Source organism: Hippocampus guttulatus, chromosome 12, assembly GCF_054856545.1.
Source record: "Hippocampus guttulatus isolate MCC_2025c chromosome 12, RoL_Hgut_1.0, whole genome shotgun sequence".
NCBI lineage: Eukaryota > Metazoa > Chordata > Actinopteri > Syngnathiformes > Syngnathidae > Hippocampus > Hippocampus guttulatus.
In genome coordinates this window covers 14,295,054-14,313,048 of record NC_141272.1, presented here as the reverse complement: position 1 = coordinate 14,313,048, position 17,995 = coordinate 14,295,054, and the positions used below count along the sequence as shown (strand labels likewise).

General features: G+C 43.6%; 3 protein-coding genes across 3 annotated transcripts; 1 reads left to right on the top strand and 2 right to left on the bottom strand.

Annotated features, from left to right (window-relative positions):
* Positions 1-131: 131 nt before the first annotated feature.
* wdr74 (WD repeat domain 74) lies at positions 132-2,780 on the bottom strand. The gene is made up of 2 exons (XM_086124958.1): positions 2,051-2,780; positions 132-1,158 (listed from the first exon to the last, which is right to left on the bottom strand). Exons 1-2 carry the CDS (start codon positions 2,660-2,662, stop codon positions 532-534), a joined length of 1,239 nt encoding a protein of 412 aa, XP_085981084.1. The 5' UTR covers positions 2,663-2,780; the 3' UTR covers positions 132-531.
* Positions 2,781-2,952: 172 nt separating this feature from the next.
* On the top strand, positions 2,953-13,205 carry iws1 (interacts with SUPT6H, CTD assembly factor 1). Its single transcript, XM_086124952.1, has 15 exons — positions 2,953-3,458; positions 4,118-4,194; positions 4,459-5,473; positions 5,889-5,948; positions 6,103-6,313; positions 7,114-7,171; positions 7,714-7,820; positions 7,998-8,148; positions 8,236-8,318; positions 8,608-8,737; positions 8,917-9,034; positions 9,124-9,235; positions 11,822-11,878; positions 12,218-12,329; positions 12,456-13,205. The coding sequence occupies exons 1-15, from the start codon at positions 3,416-3,418 to the stop codon at positions 12,579-12,581; spliced, it is 2,460 nt and encodes an 819-aa protein (XP_085981078.1). The 5' UTR covers positions 2,953-3,415; the 3' UTR covers positions 12,582-13,205.
* An 818-nt stretch (positions 13,206-14,023) lies between these two features.
* Positions 14,024-17,603, bottom strand: ostn (osteocrin). The gene is made up of 4 exons (XM_086125941.1): positions 17,594-17,603; positions 16,593-16,670; positions 14,855-15,063; positions 14,024-14,371 (listed from the first exon to the last, which is right to left on the bottom strand). The coding sequence occupies exons 2-4, from the start codon at positions 16,668-16,670 to the stop codon at positions 14,287-14,289; spliced, it is 372 nt and encodes a 123-aa protein (XP_085982067.1). The 5' UTR covers positions 17,594-17,603; the 3' UTR covers positions 14,024-14,286.
* Positions 17,604-17,995: the final 392 nt, after the last annotated feature.

Genomic DNA, 17,995 nt, shown 5'->3' with positions numbered 1-17,995 from the left:
TGTTTGTGCATTAAAAAGCAATTCAAAACCGCAAAAAGGCTTACCTCCTCACGTATATCCTAGATGTTAGGATTTTGTACTAATATAAACAGATCCCCAAAATTTTGGGATTTTGGGCTTGGGGCGAAATTCCAGGATGAATTTAAAATGCATTATAACCATAACCGGTCAAATTGAACAGAAATGATAGATCTGAACAAACTTTTTGTGACAAGTGTATATGGATGTTTAAGTTAGTTCTCGTCCATAATCAATTAACAAATGCCAGTTTCACAATATCTGCTGATTAAAATTGAATTACTTTTTCCTGAACCGATTCATTCACAGGCTGTTGTATTTTCTGTTAATGTTCAAGACAAAGCAGCTGTAGGCACTTGTATATCATGACCAAAAACAAGTCATTTTAATACATGTGATAAAATGATAAAAGCTGCAAATTCTCCAAGGAACACTCGCATAGTATCATCTAACTTTCAGTCTGAGGAGCTCGAACTTTATATGTCCCACGCACTGCGCACACCGCAAATGCTCTCAGGCTTGAGCTTTTTTTCTCTTCTTTGTCTTGTTCTTCGGAGGCTCTTCCTCTGGTGTTTTCTTCTCAAGATTCTCTCCTTCCTCTGAAGTTTTGCTCTGGAAATTCTCTTGCGCTTTTCTGTTAGAATTCTCTGCTTCCTCCTCCGGTGTTTTTCTCTTGAGATTCTGTTCTTGCTCGTCCACCTGCTCCATGGCATCCCACACTTCGTCCACATCATCGTCCTCCTCCTTCACTTCCTGCCCGTCCTCCCCCACAGCGCACTCTGCCTCCTCCAGCTGTCGGCTGGCAAGCAGCAGGCAGTTGAGGCGGGATTTCAGGTAAACCTTATGCTGCACTCGTCGGTTCTCCAGGCTGTGGATCCGCAAGAAGCGGTCCAGGCCGCAGGATGCCACCAGGGGTTGCGAGGCGTGGCACTGCAGACCCCGCACACCCCCGGCCAGGCCCTTGAAGCATCCCCGCACCAGGCCTTTTCGCAAGTCCAGTACGGCAATCTGACCATGCGTGTTGCCGACCACCACAGAGTCCCCCGCGGCAGGAAGAGACAGCGTCGTCAGCGGGTACTCCCCATAAGTGGCCTCCAGTACCGGGCGACGTTGGGGTGTGGAGGGGTCGTACACATGGACCTGGGTGGACAAAGCAAATTTAAATAGTGAGCACCACTGAGCAATGAATAGAATACAAATCGACATTGAAATTTAGTAGTATGCAATGTTCACAGTGAAGCAGAAATTTGGACAAAAAAAACGTGCCTCATTCGGTCAGTAAGCTTTATTTTATATATTTTTTTTTAGATTGTCTACATATTATTATACATTATGTATATACAAATTCATGAAACTTGAAAAGTTGAAGTGAAAGCTTACAGATTTGTTTGTACCTGTAATCTGATTTGTGTCATATTGACTTGTTTATGCCACGTTTGGTGAAATTTTAAGTTGTCATCGTGAACTCTGAAAAGACTGCAAGTCAAAGTGTATTGTGAGTTACCAAACTTAATTCCCTGATTACTGTGTACAACCGTCTTTCATTTTAACTCAGTTCATTTGCCTTTATTTCAGCAGAAGCAAAACCTACATGACATTTATATATAAGCGGCTCAGATAATGGCTAATAATATTTATTATAACTTGGAATAATAAATTGCTTGTTTGTGAAAAATATATGATAACGACCTTGAAAAAAATGCATATTGAATTACAATAGTAGTACTGTACAGCAGCAGCAGTAAATAAGTGAGTATTTGGACGAGGGGGGTCGACATCGGTGAGCCCAAATGCGTACCTATCATAAATGTAAAATAATTATTTTATGCAGAACAGCACGGAATGTCCCTTTTCAGTTCGTTGAATTGCTCTAGACCAAAATTTAAATGGCGGTGCAGATAATGACGATCCTATTCAGTATTAGAGTGTTCCAGTTCAGCTAACCTTACCCTGCACCTTTTTTGCTAGCCATAAAGTGAAGATTAAATCTGTCTGTGTTTCAAAGAAATGAGGCGGCGCCTTGCGGACTCACCTGGTGGTGTCCCGTGCAGGTAACCACCTTATCGGATCCCGGTATGAAGGCCATGTCTTTGACCCAGTGTGGTCGCCGTAGATCCAACCAGTCGCTCCGCAGGTTCTTAGCAGTGAAAACGGGCTTGTCGGGCTTCTCCAGGTCCCACACTTTGAGGCAATTGTCCTTCCCGCCGGTCGCCACGTTGTGCCGGTGTTCCGGGTTCTGCCTCATCCTGGCTACGTCGCTACCCACGCGGATCTCCGTGGCGGGCTCGCGGCTCTCATCCCTCCACACCCGGAGCAAGCCGCTCTCCGCGCACGTCACCAGCGACGCGCCGTTGTCCAGTACCGCCATCCCGACGAAACAGCCCTCGGCGGGGTCGCCGCAGCTTCGCGTGTCGGTGAAGGCCCCCTTCTCCACGCTAAATGTCTTGACAGTTCCGTCCACGGCGGCAACCAACAGCTCGCTCTCGGCCGCGTCGGCCCAGGACAGCGTACGGACCTCGTGCTGGCGGCTCAACTGCGAGCTGTTGCAGAAGTTGAAGGCTTGTTTGCGGGACACGCTGACGCCTTTCAGGATGCCCGTCTCCGAGCCCAGCCACACGGTGCACGGGCGGCTACTTTCGCCCATCTCGTGGATTTGAGGACGGCGTCTTTGTGAAGTTGAGTGATTCAACACGAGACACTAATGTTGCCTCGGGATCTAAACACGCGTTTCCTCGCTGGTTGCCGAGTCGCATGTCAATGACGCCATTATATTTCTTCTTCTGTGGTGCATTGGTGATTGACGCGTTATCTCTCGCTGCTGGAATGGGAGAATGCAGAATAAACTGGGCGGAAGCACAACAATCTAATTGTATTTGAAAATTTGCATCAGATTAGGAACATTATTTGAACATTATTTTTCAATCCGTTTTCTTTTAGTAATTTAAGACATTTGCTTGAATAGGCAGTTTAGTTTCGATTTTGGTCATTCGTGTTTATTTTTAATTTTTTAATTTATGAGGGTAGATATTGTGGAAAGAACAACAGAATGGAATACGTTACTCCTTGAAGGGCCTAATATAATCAAACGTCGCAATCTCTGCCGTTTGAAATGCCGGTTAAAACGGGTAACAAGTACCGGTACACCTGAGGGGACATTCTGGTTGGCACGACGGGTTGTTTGTTGCGTCACTACAAGTCGCCGGTGCCTCTACGCATGCGTATATGGCCCGGCCGCTCCATTTTGGTTCGTCTTCTTCCTACTGGGCACCGTGTTGGTGTTCTACCGTTTTTTCCCCTTTCCGCTTTGTTTTAACCCCTCGATACTAACAGAGTGTGGATAACAACAGAGTTGTCGCGCGTTCTTTTTGTCAAAGCTTGAAGCTATCTTCGTCTAGAAATGGACGGAGAAGAGGACGAATTCATGTCTGGGAGTCACTCCGGTAAACACTTTTTAGCTACATAACAAGCCCACGCAGTTCTTTCATTTGATTAAATCTCATTTACCGTTTTGTAGACCTGGTGTTATTTCATTTCTCTACAGTGGCCAACGTAGTAAAACGTCTCCTTTATACCTAGAAAGAAGTGTCTCGAAACTAAAGGTAGCGGATGTTGAATTGAAAATAAGGGGGGCCGCCTTTATCAACAGCGACGCTTTGAGACATTTATCAACATTCAGGCCAATGTAGTGTTTACGAAAGACATATGACGACTATTCGGGGCAGTATTGCGAATACTCTATTAACAACTATTGGCCACTCCCTTGCCACTGCTTGGGAAACTTTAGGACCCTTTGCCAACTCTGGAGTAACAGGCAAATCTTTTGATCCAACCCAATGAAAAGGGTATCGTGCAATGAAAGAGAAAGAAGGAGGGTCGAGAAAGAAAACAAGGAGAACAAAAATTGCTTCTTTTAGGGTGGTTGGTGCCGAAGACAGACCTTGGTCAAGATGAAAAACAAGCATGGTGATCAATGAGACAAATGTACTTTGCTCAGTAACTTCACAAGTGTGACTGAAATTATAATAGTACACCTCTATCAAATGTATTACACTTCATTTGTGATGTCTTGAAAGTGTTTTTAAAATATTTTATTCCACAGATGACGGAGGCGGAACTCCAGTTCAGGATGAACATCAGACATCGGATTGTGAGGACAGCAACAAACATCATTCTGGGGTCAGACTTATTCATTTAGTAGCTTGTTGTCATTAGACATGACTCTTAAGTTTGCACAAAATAATAATTTCCACAGATGAGCTGTTTAAATTCGAATACATTGTTGATTATTTGCCCCAGATTAAATACATATGAAGGAGCCCTACTTGGAAAGTTTCGTTTATAAAGGGAGTTGTTCATCAACTGACATTCCACTTTAGTTAAACTGTTAATGAGCATGTGGTCAATTAAGATGTGACATAATTTCATCGTTTGCATCATCAGGGCGAGGGCAGCAACGATGAGGAGCCGTCCTACAACAAGCGGAGGTACGACAGCGACTCCGACAACGATGTCCGTCGAGGTGGCGACAGCGACTCAGAAGCGGAAGTGCCCGGTCACCACGCCGACAGCGACCAGGGGAGCGACTCGGAGGCTGAGGCTCCCGTTCCCCACAATGACCAGGGGAGCGACTCAGACGTGGATGCTCCTGTTCGCCACCACGACCAAGGGAGTGACTCAGAGTCCGAGGCTCCAATTCGCCCCAATGTCCAGGGGAGCGACTCAGAGACTGAGGCTCCCGTTCAGCGCAATGTCCACGGGAGCGACTCTGAGGCCGAGGCTCCCGTTCCCCACAATGACCAGGGGAGCGACTCAGACGTGGAGGCTCCTGTTCGCCACCACGACCAAGGGAGTGACTCAGAGGCAGAGGCTCCAATTCACCCCAATGTCCAGGGGAGTGACTCTGAGGCCGACGCTCCCATTCACCGCAATGTCCAGGGGAGCGACTCTGAGGCAGAACGTCCAAAACCCGTTGACAGTGACGACGATGATGGCTCTGTGGGCAAACACAGGATGAGCGTATCGGAGGACGAGATGCCAGTCAAAAATAGCGCCTCAGACAATAAGGAAAGAGAGGTGTCATCCCCTGTGAAGCACAGGGGGAGCAGCTCGGATATGGAGGAGGACAGAGGCAAAACAGCGGCTGCGCAGAGTGACACTGACCACGAGGCCGCCAAAGCAAAAGCCGCCACCGACAGTGACTCTGACACAGAGACGGCCGCCGGACCGATGGCGGCGGTGAAGGACTCTACCGATGAGTCCGGCGTGCGACAGGGAGAGTCTGAGAAGAGAGGTCGAGGCAAGTGGAAGGCCGTCATGCGGTCGGACAGTGAGGATGACGAGGAGGACGGCGGCGATGGGAGGAAGAACGCAGCCAACGTTGTGGGTAGTGACGGAGAAGCGCAAGCTACGCAGAAAACCTCTGACAACAGTCACGACGACGATGATGAACAGCCAGGTAATAAGCTCAAAACACCAGCAACCTCCTGCAAAGTCTCCATGTGTGCTGTGGAGAAACATCAAATTAACAGTTGTAGGAATGTAGCAGAGGTGGCTGCATGGTAAATTGATAGTAAGCACCTCTGCCTCACAACGAGAGGTCCATGGTCCCTGGTTTGAATCTGGGCTCTGACCATTCTGTGTGAAGTTTCCATTTTGTATGTGTTCCTCCACCATACCAAAAACGCATGAGCACGTAAGCTTTGTTGAAGCCTCTCACCATGTCGTGAGGATAAAACGTGAGTGGGAAAAGATGCCTTTTTGTGCCATTGATGTGGAGGTTGTGTTGACGCAAGCATTACATTGTAAATGGAGGTGTTGATAAGTGCCGGGAATCAATCAGTCAATCAATAATGGGTTTTAATGTGTCACAGTGAAGAGGAAGAAGGCCATCCTGTCAGACAGCGAGGAAGACGAAGAGACAGAAAAACCAGGTGAGACAAGGACAGCCGACACGGCTGCGTTTGTTGCAAGAAGTGAGACCTTTTTTCTTAAAATATTACTTTTTGTCACATGAAATCATTGGTTAACTTGTCTAACTTGAAATCATTGGTTAAGTGTCTCATCCTGCTCTTGTTGTATCGTCAGCTGTTAAGAGGAGTCGAGCGGTTTCCGACGATGACAACTCCGACAGTGACGCAGAGTCGGGCGGAATCGATAAGAGCATGGCGGCCAAGCTCCGGGAGCTGGGTTCCGACAGCGGCAGCGATGAGGACGACCGCTCCAAGGGCGCGGCAGAGACTAAAGATGAGAAGGCGCTGTTTGGGAGCGACAGTGACGATGACGACAACCAGGAAGAGTGAGTGTGTCATAATGTTCTGTACAATGGACACATGGAGTGAACAAAAATATAAAAGCAACGCTTTTATTTCTGCTCACATTTTTCATGCGGTGAAGTCAAGGGTGTAAGAGTTTTAGCCTTTTTTCCCCCCAAATATTGTTCACAAATCTGTGTTAGTGAAAACTTCTCCTTTGCCGAGAGTCCATTCATCTCCTAGGTGTTTATACGTTGCACAAGATGCGATTGGGGGTGAAAACGTGTTTTTAGTAACGTAATTTGTGTTTTCTATCAGCTGAAAGTTAAAATTGACTTTTTAATTGTATTTTATTTATTTTTTTAAGGCCATATGCCACAGTACTCCAAACAAGTGAACTCTGGTGCACGTTAATTCACTTTCAGCTTGAATGTTTAGATGACACAACAACAACAAAAAAAGACTGCAAAAGCATAGTAATGCCAAATATGAATGGAAGGATTTTGCAGTTTCGAAACAGCTAGCAAGATTCGGATGTAGCCTCAACTCACTCAGGTGAGATTGTTTCTTGAAGCGAAAACCCCCCTGAAAACTCCTCTTTTAACAGTAATAGTTCGCAAATGCTTTGTAACAAATGGTTTCTCTCAATCTGTGTGTGAGTGAGCACTACAGATGTTTTTGTTTTGTTTTTTCCCACCAAGATTTCCAGGATGTCTTGCCTCATTAATACTAGCAAATAAAACAATGTTAACAATATTGAAACAAAATACATGATTTTTGTTTGGACAATGCATTTTCACTTCAGATGATTTGATATCTGTGACCTCTTCCTTGTGTATTTCAGGAAAATGATCGCAGACATCTTTGGAGAGTCTGGTGATGAAGAGGAGGAAGAGTTCACGGTGAGTACGAATGTTCACGTGCAACACATCTACACATTGTATTCCAAGAAACATTTTTTTGTTTCATTATAAACATTATACTTGGTTGTTTATGAACAGAATTAACACATCGGACATTTGGTGAAAGTAGCAGAGAAGTTCACTGGCGGCTGTAGAGCACTCAGTGTTGGTATGGGAGTCAAGTCTCTCTAAATCAAAAATGAGCTTCAAAACCATGACTTCTTTAAATTCATTAATTTTTTTCTGCATTTCCCCACATGAAAGGTATTAGAAAATATAAAAAGTCTTAATGCAAAGTGTCAATTTTAAATTTCAACAATTTTTTGTTAAAGGTCGTTACTTTGATGAGAATCCTAATCAAGGTGCAGATACAGGAGAGTATTTTGACTCTGCAATGAGATGAACCTTTTTCCTACTTTTTAAATGCTCTTTTGTGACTACCTATCATTTTGTTCACAGTTGTCTCTCTTATTTTGTGTGCCTTAATTTGGAGAGAGCAAAAGATGCTACAGCTAACGCTACATCTGTGTTTGGATGCACAGGGTTTCAACCAGGAGGACCTGGAGGGCGACAAGAAGCAGGTCAAGGAGAAGCAAAAAGAGATGGAGGACTCGGACTCTGATGAGGGCATCCGCCACGGAGGCCAAGAGTATGTGTTTTACACACACACACACACACACGTTCATCAGGCCTGTCCAAAGTCCGGCCAAGGAGCCATTTGTGTCCCGCCGCATATTCCAATAATAATATAATTTGACAGTGTAGGACACTTTGTGGTCCACTTTTTAGTACACCCGCCTCACGCTTTGATCATGTGTGTATTCAGTTCCAGCTTCATGTCTGACTTTGACATCATGCTGGCGCGCAAGAAGGCCTTGAGCGGCAAGCGGCGGCGCCACCGAGACGGCGGGACGTTCATCAGCGACGCAGATGACGTGGTCAGCGCCATGATCATCAAGATGAACGAGGCCGCTGAGGTCTGACCAGGAAACGTATACAAACACAACTATAAACCGCTTCCACTTATTCGTAATTCCACCTTCATTTTGTTGTTCTTGTTTCAGGAGGACAGAACACTGAACAGTGCCAAGAAACCGGCCCTGAAGAAGCTCACTCTGCTGCCTCAAGTGGTCATGCACCTAAAAAAGTAGATTTTTTTTTTTTAATTTATGAATTTAGAGTGAATGGATCGGCGATACGTGACTATATATGCCCACCACTTTGCATCGTTTGTAGGTGTCGACAAATGGCTTTTGAGTTGTAAGTTGCGCTTAGAGGGATGGAGCGGCCAACTGTATTTACTGACCTTTTTTTATTTCAAAAGTTGGGTTAGTTGGTACATTTGTAAATGGGGAACTGCAAACGGGTGCTGGTTCCCTGTAAATTGATGATTGATATATTATCCAAACCCGAAGTCCAATTGTGTGCTTACTCAGGCAGGACCTGAAGGAGACGTTCATCGACAGCGGTGTCATGTCGGCCATCAAAGAGTGGATCAGCCCGCTTCCTGACAAGTCCCTGCCGGCACTCCGGATCCGAGAGGAGCTGCTCAGGGTCTTGCAGGAAGTGAGTACAACCCAGGCATGATATTGTGCTCAAAAATGTTATAACTGAGTGCTTACAAGGAACCGCTAATCACCACCCCTAGATGGGAGCAAAACGTTGGGTTTGACTATTAAGGCCTGCACTGTGACCTGGTTACCTTACAAATCCAACACTTTTTGATCTGATCCGTTTGCCTTCAGCTGCCCAGCGTCAGTCAGGAGACACTGAAACACAGCGGGATTGGTCGCGCCGTCATGTTCCTGTACAAGCACCCCAAAGAGTCCAGATCTAACAAAGACCTGGCCCTCAAGCTCATTAGTAAGCACCCCTCATGACGCAGCCGACTACTTCCTTGTTCCTCGTTCTTCATCTTCCCGTCAACCTCACTTCCTGTTGTTGCGTCACAGACGAGTGGTCACGGCCCATCTTTGGCCTGACGTCCAACTACAAGGGAATGACACGAGAGGAGCGGCAGCAGCGTGACCTGGACCAGCAGATGCCTCAGCGCAGGCGACTCAGGTAGCCACAGTGCTTACTTCCTGTTTCTCGGCTGCACTTCCTTTCACCTGTAATACGCTAACTAGCTAAACTCCTATCGTCGTCATCATCATCGTCGTCATCATCATCGTGGTCTACACTCCAGTAGGGCTGGGCCTTGGAATGCCCCCCCACCCCAAACATCGGCTTTGAACCACTAAAATAAATAAATGTGTGTATGTCTGTATCTCTCTGTCTCTCTCACTCTGTCTCTGACTGTCGGTTACACTCTCTCTGTCTGTCTCTCTGTCTCTGTCTCTCTCTCTCTCTCCCTCTCCCTCTCCCTCTCCCTCTCCCTCTGTTTCTATTTCATTTGCTTCAGTTCTCCTGGTTAACCCCCCAAAGCAGTAATTTGCATAAAATTGGAACCCCAGGCATAGTCTTAAACTGTGGCCACAATATACAGGGTGAGCCGTAAGTTTTCATCCATAGCAACATGTATAATGTTTTGATTTTTCATGTTTGACATGCCCTGGAACAGCTTTCAACCAATGCTCATGGCAAAAAGGTTCCAACGTGTTCATAGGGTAGTGCTTCTGCAACGTATCAATGGGCGTCATGACTTTGGCAACGTTCAGCGCCATTGAGTCCATGATTTCCTTCCACCAGGCTCCTTTCTGGTCATCCTCCAAAAAACAATGCGAAAATGATTCTACTCATTACATCTGTCTCTCTGCGGGACTTAAAGTTGCTATTTATAAACAGTGGTCGGAAATGTGCAAAATATGACAACCAATTGACTATCTGCAACTGATATACATGTTCAAATGAAGTAAATCCAAAGGATATTTTTTCAATACGGCAAGCTTTCAACTACAAGGAGATGATGGGGTGGGACCATTAAAAAGTAATTCGTGCTGACAAATAAACCCGAAATAATCGATAAAATGGATACTTCGCCCAGCCCTACTTTCCATTGTCTGCTCTCCTCTCTTCTTCGCTCGTCCAGCTCCTCCCTCCTTATCCTCTTTTCCTACTCATCCTCTTCTTCATCCTTGTCAGTCAGCTTCAGAAGGTGGAGAGGGTGGAGGAACCGGATGTCTTCTCTCCACCTAGCAGGTTCTCTCATCGCTATGATCCCGCATGTTACACGTGAAGAACATGTGATCCACTCACTCACTCACTCGACTTGCTTGTTCTCATTCCCTCGCTTTATTTGGAACTCAGGATGTGCTTACATGTGAATTTACGGTCCCCCAAATAGTGACATTGAAAATGTTTGTAGAACTCCAAATTGGATGTGTCTGGAAGTGTGAGGTCAGGGCTAGCACTGTACTAACTGTTTGGTATCTCTGATTAATTAGGTGTGTTGTTGCTTGTTCTCCAACACATGTATAGTTAATGAAAAGGAACAAACAAAAATATTTCCGTTCACCAAATAAATTACAATTGAAAACCTTTTTTAAAAATGGAAACTTAACTGAAACTACACCGTATGTTCATAAAGATCATGACATGAGCTTTTGAGGTTCATTTTAATTGCATTAATTTTGGTATTGCTCGACAGCCGTACAGAAAAAGGAAGGCCAAGAATTCTACTGTATTTAACTTTGTTTTTGAACAATATTTAGTGCTGATTTATTTATTTAGTTATTTTTCTCTTGCACTCGACAAATAACTATTTGTCAAGAAAACTAAAACTAATAACATTTGCGGGGTAACAAACCCGCTCTGAAAATTAATTAAAACTAACTGAATTTAAAACGTCACAGCCAAATGAAAACTTAGTATAATGACAAATCTAAAACTGCTGCTCTCCTAGCACACTGGTCTCGACCATCGCAAGTCTGTGACATTAGAGCAACTACTGTACAATGGAGCCTTGGTTTGCGTGATTAATCCCTTCCGAAAAAGTCTGACTTCAACCAAATAAAAAAAATTAAAGCAATATGTCCCATAGGAAATGAATCCATTCGGGACATTCCATTCTAGACACCCAAAAATATAAACAAGAACCATACTTATTAGCTTGGGTCTTTACCTCTTTTAAAATGGGCAAAAACAAAATCATTCCAGCATAACACAAATATAATGACATTCAAACATCACCCCCAGCAAAAATAAAAAAGATACACTGAGGATCATTAATATGTTCTCGTATCTGACCTTGGACAAAGAGCAAAAAAGTGGGTCAAACTATTTTTAGTTCTGTGACTTCCAAGTTATTTTCTTGACTGTAATGAAGTGTCACTATTGTAAAGAATTGCTTTGCATTTCTAAAAAAGTAGATATAAAAGCATATATTTTTGCAAATATACAGTATACAGTATCATTAGTAGACTTAATAGTCCACTGGGAAACGCGTTCCTTTAGAACACGATTTTCAACCCGATACTTCGAGCAAAACGGAGGTTCTGCTGTTACGTCAAGGTGCTCCAAAGGCTGAAGCACAACCTTGACATTGTTAGTATTGTTGGTGGTTCCAAAAGGGTCCCGTTTGTTTGTGTGTGACGTCACACCGGCTGATTTGCGTTGGGACAATAACCGCATGAGATTTGGATGGAGCAGATCCGGTCGTGTGCACATCCATGCTGACCTCGTCTTCTTCTTCCTTCTTTATCTCCGCAGTTCTGGAGGACTGACTCCCCGTCGAGACCTGGAGAAACAGCTGACGGGAGAGGAGAAGTAAGTTTAGTGGAGAAGATTCTGCTACAAGTGTTGTTTGAGTGTGATCTGGGCCGGTCTTGTATGAATGTGAAGTGATGATACTATTTTATTTATTTATAATTAGAGGCGCGAGGTAACTTTTCTAGATTTTTTTTTTTTTTTTTTTTTTTTGCGCTGATTCTCAATCTGCCCTCCTTTTTTGTTTAGCACATCAGGTTTTCATAGTGATGATATAAGTAATGTGGAATATATTTAGCAAGAACTAAAAATGAAGGGTTATGTTCAGCAAAAGGTAGATGACGATTAAGACATTGAAATGATGAAGTCTTAAAAAAACGTTTGTGCTCATGTCCACAGAGCGCTCCGACCAGGCGACCCGGGCTTTTGCGCCAGGGCTCGAGTCCCGATGCCCTCCAATAAAGACTACGTTGTCCGGCCCAAATGGAACGTGGAGATGGAGTCCAGCAGGGTGAGTGATCGTGTTTTGCAATTTTAGTTTTTTGCTCTTCAGTAGAGATTTGTTAAGTATAAGGCCATCACTGATGAATTGCAAGTAAAAGAGTTAATATCACTGACTTGCCATGTTTCTACCCAGGGTCCCGTTAAGAAGGGAATGTCCCGGGTGGACAAGCAGATGCGTCGTTTTGCAGACATCCGCCGCCTCACCAAGCCGGGACACGCCGTGAAAATCAGCGTGGAGGGAAATCGCATGCCACTCTGATTTTTAACCGCTATAGCAGAGGTGTCAAACTCTGGTCCTCGAGGGGCATCTCCTGCCTGTTTTAGATCCCTCCTTTCTCCAACACACCTGATTCAAATGATCAGTTCATCAGCAAGCTCTGCAGAAGCCTGATATCGATACTGTTCATTTAAATCAGGTGTATCGCAACAGGGAGAGATGGAACACATGCGGGACGGCAGCCCTCCAGAACCGGTGTTTTACATCAATGCTCTGTAGGAATTATTTTCTTTTCTTCTCTCACTTTATTATTATTATTTTTTATGTTGGGTGCAGCTCTACACTCAAGAGAGTTCTTACTCTGTTGCCGTTTTTAATTCTCATCCGGGAGGACCATTTGCTTGGTCGCACAGTCTCAGTTGTCGCCAACATAAGTTAAAACATGTCCTCTTTTCTAACAGATGAGTGTCAAATCATGGTCAAAAGCGAGATGCACAAATTAAACAGAAATCATCAGTGTTGTCACTCTCTGCTGCTGCTCCAGTCAGGCCTCCTCAACTAATGCTGATGTCTCAGCGTGTCCAGGGTCAGTTTGTAGAGCCTTGATGTGCACTGTCCTGCTGTGGGTCCAGGATAATTTTCTAAATAAAACAAAACCTACTGTCATTGTGTTCTCACTCATACTTAATTGACATCATTGTCGTGATAATATGATCTGTTCATGTCTTGAAAGATGGGAGACTTAAGATGAATAGGTTGTTTATGTGGGAGATTGTATGCGTGACGTCATCACACCCAAACTAATTTGGTTATGGCGAGAGAACGGCGACGGTTGCGTTGCGTGAAACAAGGAAATGGCGACGAAATGCTGAGAAACCTGCATAATCTTTCCCACCGCCTTCGAGTGAAACATATCAGGAGAACCACCGTGAATCGTCACGGGGAGCACGTTCTAAGTGGATTCGAAGAGGGAATGCAAGGCCCAAAAGTCTAAACACCGAGCATCATGACGTTTTCACGACGGTAAATTAGGGGCGATTCGATAGCTGGTGCTGACAACTTGCTCGGAATGTCCGCTAAAGAAAATATTCGGCCACCTTAAGTTAGACATTTAGCAAATTTATGTAGTATGTGAATATATCCGTTCAGGTTTAGACCGCTGCGTCATAAGCGATTAAATATCACATCTGAGCTATTTCCTTCAGACAACCAATCGAGGTACTTTGTGACGTGTAAAAAGTAGCGGCCATTGGGAAAGGCGTCACCAATGTTAGTTTTTACTTTTTAGCATTGTTTTCGTCTAAATAGTGTAGTCATCCACATTAATAAAATCCGAAAAGGTATTAACCCTACAAACAGTCAAACACAAATACAAAATTAGAATAATCAACGGTGCTAGTCTGGTGTCATTCACTAGGCCACGCCCATTTAAGAGACATCCAACACACATGCCACAATGGCTACAGTAATTACACTGAACAAAACCCGTTTTCTTTTACATTCTTTAATGTTTTCATCCAATACAGTACTCTTTGTTTATTAAAAACATAACAAAATGTGGCGTTTTGAGAAACAGAAACACATTTCAAAACATTTATTTTGTGTTTAAAGGAGAGAAAAAAGTTGTTTCACTGCTTGCCTTCCAGGTGCATCGATTGACGTGTGGAGCATTGCAGCGACTGATTGACTGCAGCCTGTGATGAGGGTCGGAGCATATGTGCAGTACCTTGTCCAGATATGCAGCGTCTTAGCCTCTTCTGTTTGGGAGGTGTCTCATTCCTATCCTGTCCATGGGAGGAAGGCTGAGGCGTCGCCGTGGCAAATCAGTCACTCTGAAAGTGACACAAATGTCATCTACATTTCACCACACCACTTTTCAACCAAATCCATGTGATCACTATTGTGATCGGTATCGGCCAATCGGCATGGGCATCTTAAACCTCTGATCAGGACAGCCCTATTCTCAATCCACTATTTTCCACCCAAAAAAAACCATCCCATCTATCCATTATCCCAGCTGTCTTCCATTCACGCTCACAATCACACCTTGGTATCATTTTAAGTGTTCCATCCACCTACCATGCATGTTTTGGGAATGTGTGAGGAAACTGGAGTACCCGGAGAAAACCCATGCAGGCGCGGGGAGAACATACAAACTACACACAAGGCCAATATATATATATATATATATATATACACTGTATATATATATATATATAAAACACACACACACACATACAGGTATACATACAAACATTTTTCCCATGAGATCAGGACTGTAGCTTAATCTCGTTTTCTTTTCAGTATGTTCTGACCTGTTCCTGTTTGCCGCATGTTTGGTGTTGATGGTGCCGGCGGCCAGCCGATCCAGCAGCGACGCGTTCCCGGTGAGATTCGCCTTCTTCTTGGGCTCCGTCACGTCGTTCTCCGCCTTCGCTCGGTGATCTGGCCGAAGCATTTTGGTCCCGCCTGGGTGAGCTAATGCGGCGGGCCTAGACATTGTCGACGCGTCAGCGTCAACATGCTGCAAATGCCAACACAGGTGGGGGGTGAATCAGGCTAGTTTGAGGTGTACCACATGGACAAAATTATTGGGACACGTAGAGTTCCTTCTTCCCTTATGGCTAGAACAACTTCAACACTGGGAGAATTTTTTTAAAAATGCACTAAGAACACATTTGCTAAAATCACCATTCATTGTTCATATTATGATATTGTGTGAAACACAGACTATGTGTATTATTTACAATAATCATTTTTAACAAGGTACGAAAGAAAGAAATATCCAATATGCAACACTTTATTGCGCTCAATCTCGTGTTGACAGTTTCAAGTGACACACAAATTCATGATTTCAATAAAATACAAAAATGTAGTTAAAACAAAATCTTTACTGGCCTAATAATGCACATTTCCCTCCAATAAATGCTTTATTCTCAGACGATTGCAACTCTTTTACGACAAACATTCAGCTTTTTCTTAAAGGATGACTTCTCATAAGTATATGATTGTACTTTACTATCTCTGAAAAATATGACAACTATTATTTATATTTTTTGTTACATTTTTGCTTTTTCTTGGAAAAAAAACTGTTTGCTTTTTTTTTGTTTTTTTTTTTTGAATACATTTTTGGTTTGATTGACTTTTGGAATTGTTTGTTGTTCCAAGAACACACCAAAATGCCAAAATGGTCCATAACAACCAAATCCCTTAGGCCAGCGGATGAAATGCCAGCGTCTTTCGAGAAAACCAGGTCAGGAACATGACCTTGAGTGTTTTTCGAACTTTTCACATGTAAGATACCAAAAGTATCAAATATTGTAGAAGGTTCTTTGGTAGTCTTTGTTGTCAAGATGTTCAAGTTTCCTGTTATGACCAAAATGTTGTGGTCAGTACAGATTACTGACAGCATTTCATCAACCTCCCCCATAAATTTGTCAAATGTTTACAACAACAAAAAAATCTTTGGATCACCTTTTGCTAAAAAATTGAGATATTCAAAAGAATGGTTAGTCACCCAAGAAAATTTCTTTACACTGAAATAATGATTTTAAAATGGCAGCAACTTCCGCGCCTTTTTTAATAGCGTGACTTATTTGTAAGAGAGTTATCATACTAAATGTTATCAATTTGATTTTTTCCCCCTCCTTTTTGTAATATGCAATTAATGAAAAAACGAAATGTACCCGTCGAGCAGAAATGTTGCCAATTCTGCATCGCTTCTGAATACTGTCAGCTGGCTCAGCTTCCTTCTCTGGTTTTGTTTGTTCGTCTTATGACCAGTTGTTGGCGAATAAGAGACAGCATTTTTTTCGTATTTACCAGAGGTGGATATTCTGCCATAGTCTGAGCAAAGCTTCCGAAGCCCAAGCTAACAGCTGGTGATCGGCTATGAGTGTGCTCGCGAATGCACTGCAAATAATTCACACATCGTCCGTCACCTCTTCTGTCTCTGGTAGTTTGTTTTTCTTCTGGCATGGTGGTTTCTTGCAACCCTCCCCACCCTTTAATTCTCTTTTTAGTGTGTGTACATGTTCTGAGCAGTTGTTGTACCGTCAGCTCGCGGGCGTTGCAGTCAGGCACATTGATGGACAGCAGACAGATGAATAGCAGAGAGCACCACAAGTCCATCTGCAAAACATGGCACCCAAAACGCATCACTCTTGACACCTATGACCTGGACGTTAGCATATTAGCCTACAAACACATTTGCACTGCGCGCTAACACCTGGAGCGGAATCCACACGCGCACACACACAAGCCACTTTTAGCTCTGCTGACGGGGATGCGTATTGTCCAGCAACATCAGGCTAATTTTAGCATTTTCCATCCCTGCAAATAAACGCCTTTTGACCGTCCAAAAACGAGTTCCCCCGAGATACACGCTTACATACGCTAGTGCACGTGCACACACACGTACACACACACGTACACACACGCACACACACACACCTGCCGCCAACGTCAAACACATTCTTGATGATGCAGTTTAGGTTCAGGTCCACACACACACACGCGCACACGCACACACACACACACACACTGCTGATGCATGTCCCATTCATGACACACACACACTCACACAGAAAATTCTTCCATTCACAAGGTCTTCCCTGACCTTCGTCTTCAATATTAGCCGAACTTTGCTCAGTCTTCTGTATGACATTGAATTTATTTACAATTTATTTAAAAAAACAGATATATGAATTGATGAATAAATTCAAGTTTGTGCATCAGAATAATTGAAATATTTCTTGTGTTATCTGCCAGTATTTAAAATATTCCTTGAGTGTATGTATGATGATGAAGTGACATAAAGACATCCCGATTAAAGCAACGTGCAAGCATAAAATCATGCATAAAAGCTCAAACTATTTTCATGTAAAACTTTGCCGCAGGGATTACTTTCAGCGATTTTAATGATTTATATAATCATTAATATTGCAAATTTTGCAGCAAGGGGTGAGAAAAGAGAAAATCAAATCGAAAGGACAAAATGAAGAGCATTTTTAATAGTGGAACAACATACACACATCTGCGTGCACACACATTACCTTCACTGTGTCCTCTTGTCTGTTGCCGTGAGCAGACTTGATGTCAGGTTTTATAGCAACCGTCTGTCTGTCTTTCCAATGTGCAGCCTCCCGTGTGACATCACTTCCTGTACCCCCTTTCCACTGTGTAACATGTAAGTGTGTGTGTCATCAGGTGAACTTCTTTCCTTCCACATTTCCTTTCCTTTCCCTCGTCTCCTCTTCCCATCTGTAGTTCCATTGGTGATGTTTAATAAAATAATTTAAAAAAAAAAAGGGCCCGAGTGATGCTCACAACTCCAAAGAATCACACTGATGCACTCCAGGGTGGATTGATGTCAGCTGAAGTAGTTGTGGGGGTTTTATGAACCAAATGTCACTGCAGATGACTCATATTATATTTTGAGGACAAAATCTTTCAGG